This window comes from Merops nubicus, unplaced genomic scaffold, assembly GCF_000691845.1.
Source record: "Merops nubicus isolate BGI_N331 unplaced genomic scaffold, ASM69184v1 scaffold30769, whole genome shotgun sequence".
In the NCBI taxonomy this organism is placed as follows: domain Eukaryota; kingdom Metazoa; phylum Chordata; class Aves; order Coraciiformes; family Meropidae; genus Merops; species Merops nubicus.
The window spans coordinates 3,956-22,394 of record NW_008629635.1 but is presented as its reverse complement, the minus strand read 5'-3'; the positions used below and the strand labels follow the sequence as shown (position 1 = coordinate 22,394).

Genomic DNA, 18,439 nt, shown 5'->3' with positions numbered 1-18,439 from the left:
ATTTTAACTGTTGTATAACTATTCAACTGGTTTTTGGCTCAAGTGTCTACACTTTTTATTATTTCAATATAAGGACAATTAATGGACATCTAATTGTGTTTAATACTTGAGATAGTGACATTCTGCATAGAAAGCAGCTAGTATCTGAAAATGTATTAACCATATTAAACCATATTAAGTAATACTCATTACTTCATAGTAAGAGTGCCACAATGGTTTCAAGTGAGATGAAGCTCATTAACCTCTCTTTCCTCAGGAGCAATAAAAAAAAGAAGAGATACTCTTTTTTTTTTTTTTTTTTTCTCCTACAAGAGAGGATACTTTTGTACCTTATCCAGGTGACTATTACATTTACACTTACTTTTACAGTTAATGTTTTTATGCAAGGCACTCATCACTCCTAATCTCAACAGCTTGTGTCCTTGAAAAACTGAAATGGAGAATCTCTTTGTTCATTCAAAAATGCCATTTGCAAATGTCTAGCTTTATGCATTATTGTGACTACAATGCTGATCCATCCTACCACTGCCTGCCCTTTTCTCTCCATGGAACAGGATGCCTGTGCTCACCTTGAGCTTCTGTCATTTAGCATTGAAGCAATGACACTCAGGCAGAGTATCAGCCTTCGCTGATTGTTAATTACATCTTCCTAACAAGTTCATGCTTTCTTTGATGTCTTTCACAAATGGCAGAAACTCCTTGCAGACATTCACTGAACTACGTCACTATCATTACTTTATTCTTCTTAAAACTGTTTTGCCATGGTACCTAAAAGCACACTGTTAAAGTTACGCCACTAGCATGAAGATACTACAGTCTATTATTCTGACTAATGTTGTACCCCTGGTTCTTTTGCCCACTTGAATCCAACCCTTGTCTCCTGTTTATATTCTAAGCTCCTGAGAAATCTGCTCTGTATAGTACCCAGCACAGCAGAGTCTTGCTCCATGCCTGCAGGCACCTAGATAAAGGTAAAACAATTCAAACAGCAGAAGAACAATTTAAAGAGCCCTAAAAAAAACCCTGGATGAAAAAACAAAGTAACATTTTCAATGCCTAATGGTTGTGCAGGAGTCTGATGGTTCCTAGCATTTCTAAAGACAGCTCAAATTATTTCAACTCACACATTTACTGTAGATGTGCAATTTGAAGAAAAAAGAAAAAAAACCAACTTGGCTAATGAAAGCGTCACTGATCCAGACAGAGGGGTTGTGGGTTTTTTGGTAGCACATGATTCAGGTCACTTTTAAAATGGAGTGTCATGACAAAAGGACACAACTCTTTTCCTTTGTTTGTTTATATGTTAGTTACACACAGCAGGACACGCAAGCACTGTGGCAGCCAAATAACACAAACCCCACACTGACACAGAAGTGTCATGAAGTATAAAATGGAAAAACTATCAATTTAAAGCTGCACAGATAAAGAGTGTTCTGCAAATTTATAGGTCAAACACACAACTCCAAATGCGGTTTCTTCAACTCACCATTGTGAACTGCCCACATTATGCGGAAAGCTGGACCACCAATCTCATCAAAAGGTTTCCTACGGGTGATTACCTCCCAGAGAATAATACCCCAGCTGAAAACGTCACATTTTTCACTGTAATTGCTACCTGGAAGAAAGCCATCATTATCATTTGCTTCTATCCTATATACACATTAAAAAGTAGTACAATCTGAGCTGATAAAGAGCTTCACATGATTCCTTTCACTTTACATTTGTTTTGCTGAGAAAAAACTATTTTTCTGAAGCTGGCTGACTCACACTAACTTAAGTTTGAAATAGTTTGACAGTAGGATCATTAAAAATACTTCTCTTTTGAAATCAATCTTTTTCACTTGGAGTCATCCTGAAATGACAGAATATGTCAGAATTTTATATAATGTAAAATGCGATTTATTAAGTTTCAAAGTTCTCTTCCGTTAAGGATGTAACTGACTATGCCTGCTTCCTCTAAATACTATTCTTTGAATGACATGTTAGTCACAATGTGCCAGCCAATAACTTCGCTGTCATATCCATTGCTTTTTGTTAGTAACAGGTCTTTAGCAGAATTAATAGGTTACCATATGAACAAAGCAACAGATTCTTCAGTTCCTCACCATCTTACATCCTTCCTGTTTATTATTCTTACTCTTTTTGTTATGTCATTATTTAAAGTTCTTTGACAATAAGTTCACTATTTCCAAGATAGTTAAAAGCGCAATAAACATATAAATGATACAGATGAATAAAAATTTTCAGAGACTGCAAAGAATTATGCTCTGTAACCCTACTTCATGCAAATACTTAAATGTGAATGGCTAATGGCATGATAATAAATGCACAAATATAGATGACAGAGATTTGTTCATCTGTCTTCAACCGAGGATCAAAACTGGCATTGAGTGAAGAACTTGGCATCCCCAAAAGTATCAAAGTAGCTGAATGTGGCTTATGAGTTCCGAAGTAACTGAAGGGGAGTAACTGTTAGCTTTAATAGTCAGCTTATTTTCAAAGGTGTTGGAAGAAAAACAAACAATGGCAGATTGCTAAGGGAAGCCAAACAATCTCTCTCACCTATGCAGCCCCAGCACTTCTGTGCCACACAGCCTATGGCAGCAACGCACTGTCATTCTGCTGTTTGAGCAAAGAAATTCTACCCTGTGGCTGAGACATCTTGGACTAATACTGAAAACTGGGAGTCCAAAAGAAACGAGAGTATTTTGTATTGTTCCATTGTGTAAATAACCAAGGTAGCAAGGAAGATAAATCATTCCTTGATTTAGCCAATTATCCCAAAGCAACTTTAAAAGTTTCTTCTAAAGAGAGTTCTGAGATTAGAATATTTGCTTTCTTTCACTTCATCCTGATCTAAATGATATTGTTTTAAATTAGATTATCTTATCTGTACAAGGCTTTAGGTTCCCTAATGTTTAAAATGGGGGTTGGTGGGGATCTTAATATTAGGGTGGCTACTTCAATGAGCACTCTGTCATCTACAACAGGTACTTCTTGTGTCCTTTATGAAGGAATAAATAGCATTTATTCCATTGTTGAATACTGATGCAGTAGCATAAGCAAGTAGTTTAACTATTTGGACATTATTTTAGTAGTTTAATGGCTGTTTCAAGAGTAATTTGTTATGCTGCATCATAGAAGTTACTGGATTCCTTTCTTTCCTTAATACTTGATCTTGTATAAGGATTTGTGTCATTATCAATAAATGCTTTCAGATAAAAGTACATAAAACCAACTGTAAAATGAAGGCTTTTGCTGCTGCCCAGCAATCAATCTGCAATACAAGATTTCTTTTCTGCCTTGTTGAATTCATACACCAGAGGAATCAGGATACACACGGTAAATCCCTACTACAATATACTTATTTCAAAGTCTGTTTTAGGTTAAGATTTCTCATAGAAAAAAAAAAATATTAGCTCTAACACTAATTGTGCAATTATTTCTAAAAAATTATCTTATTTGTACAATTTCATTTAATAAGAAATAAATGTTAAGAAAAGAACCATTCCTAGCTAAAGAAATAGAGTAGATGCCTCTATATAAAGTGACATAATGGAAAATTTTTAGGCACCAAAGTGAAACAGATGACCCTTGAATGGGTCCTCTAAGCAATATGCAGGAGAAAACGGTACCTTCAAAACAAAAGTTTCAAAGATGGTGTTTGGTAGGAAACACTTCCCATAACTGTGTATGGAAGTACGTAGTTTGCTCCTCCTCTCTGGAATAGGACATTTAAAGAAGAGGCTACTTGGATCCAGAATCTGGGAAACCACTGCTATGCCTAAGTACTTGCCAAATACATCAAAGCCAGGACACCTACTTGCTAAAGCAGGAGGATGATTTCTCCAGACCACCCTGGTAATTGCAATGATAATTTAAGGTACTGACTGGCTAAAAGGTGTTTAATTTTCAATCTAATATTGACTGGATTATTTATTTGATAATCATGCAGCAATTATACCTATCTCATTATCAAGTTTCATTTTCCTTTCCCTGCTACACTCCAAGAAATAGCTAGTTTTTCTACTTAACTAAATTAACTGTTAATAACAAGCTCCTCAGCACATAGGAATGGGGAATTACATCAAATATCTAGATTACATAAAAAGCAGATGAAGACAGAGTTACAAGAAAGTGGGAGATTGGAAATGAAGGCAATTATGTTCAATTTAGACACAGTAACGGGAAAATTCTAAAGATAAAAGCTGATCAGAATAGGGAGTGAAAGTAATGACAGTGTATTTAAATGTCAGAAGAATTTGAAACAACTTAGAAACCTCAGAAACAGCACAATCCTGTGGAAAATAGCTCTCTGGCTGTGTTTCACTTACTTATGAAATAAGAAATAGCAGCTGCTTAAAGGTACTCCATATGTAAATCTCAGCAATGACACAAATAAAGGTTCCACATCTTCATGTAATTAACTGTCTAACACTAATGTGATAGAAGCAGTTCAGTACTGCTCTACCAAACTCTGCATAATTAGTTGGCAATATAAAATCATACAGATTCTTAAGTGTTAGACTTCTGCTGACTCTCTCAGCTGTTACCTTAAACTTTAATATTCATTGAAATCAAGTAAGATTAAATGATGCTCTTATTTCCTTTACCAATTTAATTCACAACTGCATTCCGACAAAGAAAATGTCCTGCCCTTGGGCCGCAACAATCCCATGCAACACCTGTAGGCTCGGGGAACAGCGGCTAGAAAGCTGCCCTGCAGAAAGGGACCAGAGGGTACTGACTGACAACCAGCTAAATATCAGCCAGCAGTGTGCTCAGGTGGCCAAGGAGGCCAACAGCATTCTGGCTTGTATCAGAAATAGCATGGCTGGCAGGACTAGGGAAGTGAGTGTCCCCCTGTACTCAGCATTGGCGAGGCCACACCTTGAGTACCGTGTTCAGTTTTGGGCCCCTGACTACAAGAAAGACATTGTGGTGCTGAAGTGGGTCCAGAGGAGGGCAACAAAGCTGATGAAGGGTCTAGAGCACAAGTCTTATGAGGAGTGGCTGAGGGAACTGGTGCTATTTAGTCTGAAGAAAAGAAGGCTGAGGGGAGACCTTACTGCTCTCTGCAGCTACCTCAGCGGATGTTGTAGAGAGGTGGGTGCTGGTCTGTTCTTTCAAGTAGCAAGCGATAAGACAAAAGGAAACAACCTCAAGTTGCACCAGGGAAGGTTTAGGTAGGATATTAGGAAAAATTTCTTCGCTGAAAGCGTTATCAAGCACTGGAGCAGGCTGCCCAGGGAAGTGGTTAAATCACCATCGGAGGCCAACAGCATTCTGGCTTGTATCAGAAATAGCATGGCTGGCAGGACTAGGGAAGTGAGTGTCCCCCTGTACTCAGCATTGGCGAGGCCACACCTTGAGTACCGTGTTCAGTTTTGGGCCCCTGACTACAAGAAAGACATTGTGGTGCTGAAGTGGGTCCAGAGGAGGGCAACAAAGCTGATGAAGGGTCTAGAGCACAAGTCTTATGAGGAGTGGCTGAGGGAACTGGTGCTATTTAGTCTGAAGAAAAGAAGGCTGAGGGGAGACCTTACTGCTCTCTGCAGCTACCTCAGCGGATGTTGTAGAGAGGTGGGTGCGGGTCTGTTCTTTCAAGTAGCAAGCGATAAGACAAAAGGAAACAACCTCAAGTTGCACCAGGGAAGGTTTAGGTAGGATATTAGGAAAAATTTCTTCGCTGAAAGCGTTATCAAGCACTGGAGCAGGCTGCCCAGGGAAGTGGTTAAATCACCATCCCTGGATGTGTTCAGAAGTCCTGTAGAAACAGGGCTCAGGGACATGGTTTAGCAGTGGACTTGGCAGAGTTAGGTTGATGGCTGGACGTGGTGATCTTAAGGGTCTTTTTCAACTGAAACGATTTTATGATTCCTATTATTGACACTGTAAATTATTGTTACCTTCAAAAACTTCAGGTGCCATCCAAGCAGCACTTCCCTTATTGTTGGTCATGTGTGTTTGAATATCACAGGCTGTACCAAAATCGCAGATTTTTAGAACTGTTCCCCCAGCTACCAAGAGCAAACTGTCAAAGAAAAAAAAAAATTGCAGAATGAAATAGTGTGGTAATAAACCACTGATTTTTGTATCCCAGCAACAATAATTCTAATATAGTTGAATATCTAAGCCTTTGCTTTCTTAGTGCTTTACTTCTATAATTTGAGAAATTATTATGGTCATTTGTGCCTAATCTGACAACATTAAATATTTTTAAATAATCAAATATATATTGTAATTTATGAATATTTCTACATGCTAGATTTTAAATAAATATATTTAGCCATAGTAAACCACTAAGCATATATTGACAAAATTAGACTTTCAGCTGTGAGTGGCTGAAAACCAGCAAGCGCTTTAACTATTTTACCAGAATAAAACCAATCAATACTCCCATTAATGTCAGTCAACGTAGATATTTATTTAAATGAAAGCACTTGAAGTGACATGTTAACAGCTGCCTAAATCAAAACTGGGAACCCAAGAAAGAATTAAAGATTTAAAGTGCAGCTTCAAGTTATAATTTTATCTGGTAATAACTGCAGACTACCAGCAAAAGGGGATGAACCTGATTAACCCCAGATCTCTGTTTCCACCTAATCTGTAGAGTCAGATCTGAAGCTGTAAAATGAGTCGAATCAACAAACTGAGCAGACAGAGAAGTATTCATCTCTGTTTCAGTGGAAAGTGATGGGGTATTCTGGCAGAGGCAGTGGAACACACAGAAGGAGGGGATAGAGGAAGATGGCCATGTGGGGAAAGAGCTCTAATGTATCAGATTAAATATGATTTTAAAATGAAGGAACCAAACAACCCCTGCACCAAATGTTCTCTTATTGAACACCACAACCCACTGTAAAATTGTGGCATTTTAAATGTCACTGATTAGAAGCCCTATCCAGTAGGATATTTTTCCAGGTTAAATGAAAGTAACTGAGAACAGTTAATTTCCTGTGCCGTGCACTATCATTCTGTAACTGAAGTTTCAAATTCATAGCTTTCATTTAGGACACAGTACACCCAATAAAGTTAATATCTATTAAAGGTACTTCTTTCAAATGCAATGAAATTCTTATAAATGATTTTCAATTCCAATTGTAAGAAAATATGAAATACGAGCCGTAGACCTACTTTGGTGGTTTCAGGTCTCTATGAATTAGAGCCTTTGGTTTCATACTGTGGAGATAGGCCACTCCTTGGGAACACTGTAAACACCAACTCATGGCATGTGCAGCAGTATAATGAGGCAGAGGTTCAGCACCATGCAGCACTGCAAAACAAAGGCACAAACTAAAAAGAACTTTATTGCATATTACAACAGATACAAAGGAGTGAACAACATACCAGACAGAAAGCTCTATGGAATCTAATTATCAATGCCTCACTACTGCTGTTAAAACAAGGGAAACGTCAAAATATTTTCCATTTTTTGGTATGTTTTTCATAACTTTTCATGTTAAATTCAATATGAAATGTGTTGCTTTTTCCCAGCTATCCCTGGTAAAGTCTATGTTAACCAAATGCTCAGGAAATATTCAAGTTAAGGAAGCACCTTTTCAGATGTTCCACTAGAAAACCTTAAATGGCTTGTACAAAATATAACAAATTGGTATCAAGAAATAAACCAGTGGACTGAGAAACATTTTTTTAAAGGCATACTCCTTTCCTCTTAAAATTATTTTAAGAATTTAAAAGAATCACAGCATGGTTGGGGTTGGAAGGGACCTCTGGAGGTCCACTGAGCAGTGTAAAGCAGGCCACCTACATCTGGCTGCCCAGCAGGCTTCTGAGTATCTCCATGGTTGGAGACATATGTAGGAAATAACTTTATACTTTGAATTATGTTTGCCTTAACACTAGCACTCCAGCTCCAGGAAGACACTATGTTGAAATGATACTCACCATTGTATAGAGAACCTCCTTCAGCATACTCCATAACAAGACACACCTTTGGGGGGTGGGGAGGGGACAAAAAATAGGGTTGTTTTAAATGTAGGGGTGAAAAACAGCTTTTGTAAACTGAAAGTTCTTTGAGAAGAACTGCAAAGTCTCCATACCTAACCTAATGGAAAATCTATCTATGGGGTAAAAAGCCAGTTTGAAAGGTACATATCTACATGGGAGAAACAGAAATTAGTTTAACACTTAGTTCCCATCGTGTTAAGAAAGAAGAGAATGACCTTTCTCCGCCCAGTCTTGAAAAGCAAGTGCTGTCTTCAAGCTGCAATTCATCTGCCTCCACTCTCTTTTTGTATTAGTGGCTTACAAAGTATTTTAAATACTGTGCCAAAAAGAATTTCACTAGTACTAAGAAAAAAGCAATGAGGAATTGTTTAACCAATTAAATAGTTCATACTAGAATTAGCTAAGGATACATCTGTCATGTCACAGTTCTTGTTTTTCTGCTTTGAGATTTTGTGGGACTGTTTGCAGCTGTTCTAGAAACCAAATCCTGAAAAATTGCATATATGAGAACAGGAACTGATTTACAAGCTATGAATCATGTGTTGCTAGTGTATTTTCTTTTCGTATTGTTGATTTGCAATTAATAGGACTGTAGATATGAATGACACCACATCTGTAATACACCAGATGCCATTCAGACAAACTAAAGTATAATCAGTGTTTAGAAACAGCTTTTGGGTTTTCTTGAAAGAATTTATTTCTCTTGGCAGAGGAAAGAAAAAAATGACAATCTGGAAATCTCAACACACCTACAGATACGTGTATTTCCTTGTTATAGCTTAAACATACAAAAAAACCATAAAATCTATCTTTTTGCATACAAAATACACATTTTGTGCACTAATGCTTGTGTATATTAAGCTGGTCACCTTCTGTCATACTGAGAAAGCCATAACTTACTGGGTTTAGACAGGCTCCATACAACTTGACAATATTGGGGTGATTTACTCGTGACAGTTGTCGAAGCTGCAATACAAATCACAATTAATTTCAAACCATGGGGGGAAAAAAGGCTAGAGCTTTATATTCACATCCATAATTTATACACCACAATGACAATTACACTTTTATATGTCTGCATAACCCAAGATAGTGATTTTAGCAATTATAAGACTGGTGTAACTGTTTGCATTTTAATTTATGTAATTAGGTTTGTGTCTAACTGGAATTGTATTTTAATAAAAAAGTTTTGGAGAAATGATATTAAAGAAAGCATTTTTTTTTTTTTTTCCACGGTGTAGTAAAATCTCTCAAGTCATAAGCACTGTGCAACTAAGACCTCTATAGCTTCAGGGCTCTTCCTGGAGCCTCCAACTTTCGAATCCCAAATGTCTAACTACATAAACAATCTGAATAATATTGGCTTGCTTCACAATACAGAAGATTCACATTCTAAAAAGAACAAACCCCAAAACCCTATAAAAAGAAGCCAGCCAGTTCAATTTTAATGTGACAGTTCCGTGAACCTGCCACTGCTTGTACTAACTGACAATCAGACTATTTGCATGGAACTTTTCTTTACTAATAAGTAGTAGAAGGGCAAGGAAAAAAAATGTTTTCCCTTTACACATACTTTTGAGGCAGCTTATGCTGTTCAGCTTCTAGGGAGCTAGTGTTACTTTTTTTGTACACTTCAGAAGTTCCAAAAAACAAGAATAGAGTATTACACCGCTGCTTGTACTGTGTAGGGTTTCCCGAATGCCAATAATTACTGAGGTATTTCCGGGATAATCTTTTCAGATCTTCTGAACAAAAACACTGGAAGACTGACCAGATCTACACAGTATTACATCAGACTCCGATTAAGAACACTAATAACTTCCCATGGTAATTAACAACATATAATTACTTACAGAGGCCTATTACCAATACGCTTCCTTTCCTTCCAGTGTGTTACATTTTTAGTTCCAAATGTAAGAGATTTATTTCTGACGTGTTTTGTGTATCTTGGACATCCTAGATTCTTACTGAGTAAATACTAACTATCATGTCACAAGACAGCTCCTTTAAATCACATGGCTAACTTTTGATTCTAGAAATGTATCTTGGGAAATTTAGCAGCATATCTGAACTATTCAAGATCTTTCTGAAGTAGGCATTGAATGGAAAGAGTCACTGCCCTTAAATGAGTCACACGTATTATTAATAAATTTATGCGTAACTCAATACAGAATCAAATAACCAAAATTGTTAGAACTGCTAAAAAAAAAGTAGTCTCAGGTATGGACGTGACTGTATGAAGAACCTATGCTGTAGCCCCTGGAAATGTTAATGAGCTCCAAGATTTTGGTGGGTATTTCAGCTGCACCCTCATTCTGTACTGGGACACAACCCAGGAACTTGTGTTTCCTCCACCATATGCCCTCCTTTCTCCCTCCCTGTCTTTCATTCTTACGGGAAACAAAATGAGCTGCAACAGTGTCCTGTTCTGCAAAGCCAAGGGGTCTGGGCCTGTACTGGGTACTACAGCCTGTATCCACCTTGGAACACAGACACAGCTTTTAGTACACTAAACGCACCCATGAATTTAAGAAAATAAGCTCTACCCAACCCTGTATTTTTCAGCAAACTTACTGTACCTCTACAATGAAGGCTTTTCTTTCAGATTCACTTTCTATTTGTTTAATGGCTACATCTTTAGCTCGCCATTTTGCCTTGCAGACCACACCAAAGGCTCCTCTTCCAACAACCTAGAACAAAATATGAAACGCTTGAGTTAAAACTTGAAATGTTTTAATTTGCTGTGCAGGACTTCACAAACAGCAAAGAAATTAACTTAAAAAAAAAAAAAAAACAAACTTAAAAACTTAAAAGCTGAAGGCACACAGAATGGAGTTTTGCAGCACAATTTAATACTAAGCTGCCAAAGTACAACTGGTGCTTAGCTAAGCTTCCTCCATAGATCATTTACAGAAAAATTGGAAAACACACATACAAAACATTTTAGCATGCAGTAACGGTATTTAAAAAAAAAATGCTATCTTCATTATTTCAAACAAGATTTGCTCAGAAGAAAACTAGGGGAATGATGGCAAATTTATTTTTATAGATAGATTTGAAGGGTAAAATTATATCTGCTGTACCTGTTTATTCTTCCTAGTTACAGGAATTCAAGCCTCTGAAATTGAAATGCATATGCAAATAATTGTACAGGACTATGATGAAGTTGGAATGGGGTGTTCAATGTACTCAAAGTATCTTTTCATTTTCTCACAGATGCCTCAATAGTGTGAAAGCAGTAAATTCTCCTGAGAGTCCTCCAAAGAAGCATGTCTGCCTAAACCTTGCTTCTTCTGTTTTTGTTGAAATCTGATTTCTAGTTTATTTCAAATTAACATTGAGTAAAAATATACAGAAACAGACAAGAGTTGTAACTCTTCACTATAACTGCATGTTCTGCACACCATATTATTCAAGAAGCCTTTAACATTTTCTGTGAAGAAGCCCCAACATCACCATTATTTGGAGCATTTCCTGAAATACCCACAAAAATGAAAGCAGATAGAAAGAAGTGTCCTCTTTTTTTTTGTGAGTTCACTTCCAGTTGCTGGTGACTTATACTCTGCTCAATTGAAATTTCATTTCTTTTAATTGTGTTCTTCAGGGGAAAAATGACAACATACAAAAATAACAACAAAAGATGCATAGGGACTTCAAAGTTGAAACTAGAGCATCACCAAAACAGTGACTAGCTGCTACAGGAAAGTGCAGAGAAGTAAGTCGTTACACCTATGTCCAAAAGAAAGTGGGAGAGAATAGGAGGATGAAGTGGAAGGTACTCAAAGGCACAGAAGCAGCTATGGGATAAGAGTTCCTCCAACTCCAAAAAATGCAAGGCAGTGCAGGTGAGAAAAAGGGTGTGTGTGTGTGAAACAAGGGTCAGGTGGGGTTGTCTTGGATTCTGTGTGGCCCTAGCATCCCTTCTTCATCATTGGTTTGAACAGCATTCTGTGCTTGTGTTCCTAGTCCTTGATTTCAAGTAATATTGCATGTATCCTGAGGAACAAAGCAGACACTTTTAATGAAATAAACACTTTTTTGGAGAGGTAAATTAAAAGAGAAGGGAAAGGAAGGGTAATAGGGAGAGGGTGGAGTGGAAGCATTTACAAATATGATTATCATAGCAACTTACTATGTCAGAATTTAATTTTACTGTCTACCTTAAATGGGTAATGCACAGACAAGAATATTATTTTGCATGGAAAAACACACTTCCCAAAGTGACAGAGCTCTTCACTAGATAGTCATAAATAACTTTATCCAACACACCCCAGAACAGATTCTTGGGAGGTCAGGGTGAGAAGGAATATTCAAGGTTAAAATATAGAGAAAAAAAAATGTGTTCAAATATAATATTGCATCCACATTATAAACAGCACACTGATTTTTACACGTGCACTAATGAATTTACTCCTTAACAGCACTGTTTCTTAAAAGAAAAGTATAATCTGTAGATGAGTGAATAATCACACATTCCCAATGCTGAAACAAAGCAAACTGCCTGCTGCCTGAATCCTCAACCTTTGAGGAAATAATATTTAATCATTTTACCTTTTTCTTTTTTTTTTTTTTCTTCTTTTTTGAGATGCCCCCCCCCTCCCCCCAGAAGTGATAGTGTAGAGTGCAGATGGAGAATGATGATCCAGAGAAGGCAACTCAGTAGTCAGAAAAGTACAAACACCAGACTGCACTTGTCAAGGCTCCATGTCAAAGCAAACTGACTATCCTTTATGTAAACGATACTTGGCCTAGGTTCTCACTGCATGCTTTCCTAATAAATAAACAGTGACACTGATTTCCCCTGAGAGTGGAGTGAAAAAGGCTGCAGGTGCATAGCTCAAGATCTACTAAACTTTCATAATGAATATGAGAAAGTCTGCAATCAAAGGCCCAATTAGCTGAGGGGAAAAAATACAAATTAAAAAAATACTCAAGATTTTGCATTAAGAAATATGAGAGAAGGGGAAGAACAGTCAATATCTTTGAAAGGTTACATATGGATATGAGAGATGGCTGCTCAGCAATGGCAATCAATAGCATTTTCCTCTTCTAGTTTCCTTAATACACGCAAAGGAGTATTTTTCTCTTTTACACTACAGCACACAGCCTTCCAGGACTTCCTGGCTTCTCACCTTTACCCTCCACAACAGTGGTTCATAGACTGAATCTACCACAAGATATCCACAACAGATCCACAGAACATGCCCTGTTCTGCCCCATGTGAACACAGGGCCTGTTGACTGTAACCTCCTTCCTCAGCCACAGCGCAGGGCCTTCACTCTTGATACTAACACACACCAACTATTTTCTTTCAGCCCACAACCGATGCTGGAAACACCAAGCTGTATGAATGATAATCAAGCAGCCTACAAAAATAGTACATATAAACAAATTGGAAACAGTGAGTCACTGGAAGACCCAAAGGTCTCAAATAGATTCCTTTGGTATTTCCTCTTCTCTCTCAGACCATATTTTGAACAAAATTACCCAAGTCCTTGGGGCTGGCAGGGCCCCCAACTTCTTCTACTGGCACAAAACAGCTGCCCATTACAACGCCTCTACCCCCCTCACGAAGTGCATGACTAGATCTCAAGCTTAAGTAAACTCTCCTCAGTCTGTGTGCCAGGACTGCAGAAAAGTGCCAGTTTACTGAGCACGTGGGACTTCTCCCGCTGTGTGAGCTCAGGCAGCTGGGAGAGCAGCCAGCTCGCACCCGGGAGGAACCAGGGACAGACAGCTACCGAGAGGAGGCGGCCACAGAGCTACTCGGGCAGGATGAAGCTCGCTGGCAGCAATAGCTCAGTCCCAGTTCTTCTCCTCCCCTGTAATATGATGGAACCCATACTGATCAACTCACTGGCAAGAACTCTCTCCTCCACTTTAGCTGGATACAGTTGGCCTTATGGCAGAAGGCTGAGTGAGACTCCATTTAAGTGGGTTCCTTTTCTTAATTTTCCTAATGGACCTTTTCTCATATTCTTTCACATTTTTTGCTACAGCTCTGTTACATTTAATCCAGTTACATGGGAAAAAAAAAAGCTATTTGAAAGCAGTATCTATAGGACAGTTTAAAGATTGGTCTCAGGTGCATCTGATAAAATTAAATCAATTAATGCAAATTTTATTTTTTTTTTTTCTTTTTTCACTTAGGCCAAATAATTTACAACACTTTGTGATTTTGTTTTTTCTGGTTAGCCATATCTTTCCTTGCTGAAAACACTTGTATATGTCCGTATGTACAACTATATCTATCACGGACACAATTTTAATATTATGACTATTTAATATATACTATATATGTTATATATTAAGTATAGTTATTTTTTCACATGTATATAAAATCACATGTATAAAGAAAAAAGAAAGCCCAAGAATCCTTGCTTCTGATTCCATGTGGTCAAATTCAGCCCATAAGCCAATACAACTGCATATTGTTCCCAGAAGATAAATCTGTAACTATCTGAAACTTTAATATCAAGAACTGGTGCGTGTATTTCCAGTTAATATACAGACAAACCATTATTTTTCAGTTCTGGCATATTTTTAAATAATATTTCTGTTCAATGAAGAAACTAAGATAAATAAGTATGCTGGCTAGTATGACATTTTACATTGTGCCATGAATGTCAAAATACTTGGGCTCTAGTTGAAAAATAGAATAAATGCCAAGAATCAGATGCACTTTATGAAGTCCTGCTGATAACTAAGAAAAGAAAAAAAAATAAACCAGCATCAGGAACCAAGAGGAAGAGTTTACCAGGCAATCTAAATCTTAATTATGTAATAAAAAAGCTGTGAGAGACCATCAGATACATAAATTTTATGGTTGGTGAAAAGAGTTTGATAAATGACTACACAGTCAAGGTTTCATAACAATTTATCAGTCACTTGGTGCCTGCTTAGGCAGAGGGTTGAACTTGAGAAGAGGACACGAATGCACTGAATATTTACCTAGGATACAAGGAAAACAGAGAAGAACAGATCGCACATTAAAGCAGCTCAGCCTCTTGGACAGCGTACGAGTGGAGCAACCGCTAGAGCAATGACAGATCTGATACAAACTTGAAGTTTACCCTATACGAAAGCCCAGTATGTCTTCCCTACTTAATCTGGAAAAAGTATCTTACTCATTGTAAAAACATCCTCTACAATCGACAGAATGCAGCTTGTGGTGGATTCCACTTACACTTGATCTTCTTCCTTTACGCTTTCACTGAACTTATATGTTAAAGGAGTAAGTCTTAAAATCTGTCAGAACGGTTTAAACACTAGGTAGTTTCCTTCAACACCGTGTGCTGGAGCTGAGTAACTTAATATCACAGGAGGAAGGCGCTGCATGAACTTTAGTTTCTTCATGCTCATTCCTTCTTGTCCCCTGCTGTTGGTGCCACACCATATGTTTGGGCAGTAGTGCATATTCTGAATTATATGAAGCACAGTTAATGGAATTATTGACACAACAAATCAATAAACAGCAGTTGATCTGTAGCACTGTGTATGTTTGGAAAATGATCTAAAAATAAACACATTCTTTTGGTAAAAGATTTTGGCTCTCTAAATATCTTCTAAAAGAAAAAAAGGAAAATATAGGACAGATGACACATTTAGAAATAGAACACCAGTGCTTCTACTTTTCCATGGAATAGAATTAAGTTTGTCAGGAAACACACAGCTAATACATGACACACACACTTTAAACCCGCAGAAACGCTTAAAGAGATTTAAAGATTGAAAAGCATATACAAATTTAGTCTTCCCCCTGTAAAATTCATACCGGTAAAAAGTTATGTTTTACTGTGCAACAAAGTGACGTGATGAAAGAGTGCCACTGGCATGTTTTCCAGATAATGTATTTAGAGTCTTATTTAAAGGATATGAACCATACAAGAGCCCTGGAACAAACATTATCTCTGCCTCTGTGTACAAATAGTATCAAATGCTGCACATAAACAAAGATACATGATACTGACTCCTAAGGATGTAGACTATACTGACTCTAAGTATGTAGACTAGAAATCATGCAGCAGAGACTGCAGATAAATGTTAAGACCTGAAGGATGCATTTTGTCCTAAGAGGCGTGACCAGTAGCTCCCTTCTCCCGTCCTCTCTCCCCCTGTAAACATGAAAAATGCATCTCTGTTTATTCAGATGTACCCTATTCCCCTATCAAATGTCAAAACTTTGGAAGAACTAATTTCACCTTTGCATTAACTGCATAGGTTTTCTATTCACTCAAAAATATAAAGATGCAAAGTTTTCACCTCTATCCACGATATCCCCCTGTTAGTTAGTTCTGTATGCTGGCTATCTAGTGCTTTTATTTCTAAAAAACCCTTGCTGGATATGTAAGAGAGCAATAAAATACAATAGCTCCCAGTTTAGCAGATGCAATATTCTTTGTAGAATTGTATTTGTAGTTCGCAGTACCTACACAACACGTTTATGATTTTGGGAAGCAAGACAAGCAGTTAAAAGAAAACCCACCAAAAACCCAACAAGCCCCATGCTTTCAGAGAGACAGCAGTCTCAAGATTCTAATCTTTAATATGTATGTCCCTTTGGTTACTCTTATTTTTGGAGTGAAAGGTTTATGCAACAGAACTTTTGCATCGCTCAAGCTTCAGACACAATGCAAGACACAGAGAAGAAAAAAAGAGAGGGTTGGGGAAGATGTTCTACAATGCTTTGTAAAAATATAAACAAATTTTAAAATTTAGTTGCTTCTACTCTTTCTACCTACCAGAGTTCCAGCAGTACCAATAAACCATACTGATATTCTCAATTTTTCACACATCTGTCTGCACCACATATGGAAAGCATACAGATAAAAAAAAAAAAAAGTGCCAAACGAAGCCATGAACAATGGTTTACAGCCCCTAAAAATATATGCCTACATTTTCTATCATTCATTCAACCAGTCTCAAATTCCAGCTTTGGTTCCTCTGCGTGTGCTATGCTTTATTAAGCAGGTTGAAGCAAATCGGCCCCGTGCCACAGATGACTGTGGCCAATACCCTGGCAGTACTTTTAGGAAGGAGTTCAGATCTGCCAATGCTTACAGCTATGTTCTTTGACTGGTTAAGTTTATTTGCACTAATTCTCAACCCAGTTCTAAATGCTGCTTCCCCTTTCTGGGATTCATGCAGTAATGAAAAAAACACCCAAACCTCAAAACTGCTTCCCCCCCCGCCAAGAAAAACCCATAAGCAATCCCAGTAATTTTAAGTAAATGAAATATTTTAGTTTAATTTATTTTCCAAGTTTTAACTTTAAAGTTATGCAAAATGCCTTAAGGAAAAAAAAAGGTTTCTTAATGAATAAAAATGGTTATTAAAAAACCCTTGTATTCTTAATTTAGGGCATCCTCTGTTAGAGCTGCACAACATGGTACAGTTATTATTTAGTGAGTCAGCTATCTGAATTCAGATCCGTTTTTAAGAAATCATTCCCTTTTCAGCTTCTTTGGAACACTTTTTTATGGAGAATTGAAGTGGTCTCATGTATCTTCCTAAAATTATGTGTATTTCCAGAAACTCTTCCTTCGCTTCAAACACACAACCAACCCTCTTTGCATTTCAAAAGTTCAGTCATTCTAAGAAATGTGTGCATCTGAAGCAAAGATAATAGTTTTTCAGGTTATACTTTCATCCCAGCTTTTTACATACTGATAGCCTTTTACACATCCGTCTCAAGAATTGAACTAATTTTAATTAGCAGTAATTTAAAACATTAACAAAACACTTGTCCAATGCTCTAATATGAATCAATTTGTTCTGTTACAGCAGGAGATTCTAGTTTTAGACACAAAAAGCTGGGTAATGAGGCACTCAGGGTGAAGGACTCCAACATGAATTGGGCTTGCTGGTCTGGCAGAGTCTAAATTACTGCTCTTTGAAGAGCAAATAATCATTTTGCAGTCAGCAAATACTGCCAGGATCCAATGGGTGGGATAAATAAGGGACGCACAAAGCTTGTTCTGGTTTGTGTTTTTTTTTCCTTAGGGAAAGGCTTTCCCAGTTTCTGATAGCAGCTACACTGTCACACAGTTGTGACCTCAGCTGCTGTGTTAGACATGACACTTTATTACCATCTCATAAACATACATCTTGATTTCAAAACTGGAATAGAAGAGCCTGTGAGGTTTCTTTCCCATGCATTCTTTATGGGAGTAGAATATAAATTTATTTTACAGGATGCAAATCGATTCAATGAATAAATCTGCATGTGTAGAAATTAATATAAAATCTCACATTAACAGTTCAACGAGCTTATTAGCTATCTTCTAACACTTACCACACATTAAATTTCATCTACATGAAATTGTTGTTGTGTAAATTCCACTATAAATTCACACTCCAGCTGACACTTCAGCTATTTTTTATGCAGATTAATGTAGTGAATCTTCCACTGGTATAATTACACAAAATTGAAATAGTGATTTGGATTAAAGCAGAGACGTATCTGGAG

General features: G+C 37.3%; 1 protein-coding gene across 1 annotated transcript in view; it reads right to left on the bottom strand.

Moving 5' to 3' along the window:
- Positions 1 to 10,657, bottom strand: part of MAP3K7 (mitogen-activated protein kinase kinase kinase 7) — a 34,335-nt gene extending 23,678 nt beyond the window's left edge. The window contains exons 1-6 of the mRNA XM_008947024.1: positions 10,551 to 10,657; positions 8,872 to 8,937; positions 7,909 to 7,954; positions 7,138 to 7,276; positions 5,910 to 6,034; positions 1,487 to 1,615 (exon numbers count right to left, since the gene is read on the bottom strand). Of these exons, the coding sequence (XP_008945272.1) occupies positions 1,487 to 1,615; positions 5,910 to 6,034; positions 7,138 to 7,276; positions 7,909 to 7,942 (427 nt within the window). The 5' untranslated portion in view covers positions 7,943 to 7,954; positions 8,872 to 8,937; positions 10,551 to 10,657. The remainder of the gene's footprint in view (positions 1 to 1,486; positions 1,616 to 5,909; positions 6,035 to 7,137; positions 7,277 to 7,908; positions 7,955 to 8,871; positions 8,938 to 10,550) is intronic.
- Between the last annotated feature and the right edge of the window lie 7,782 nt (positions 10,658 to 18,439).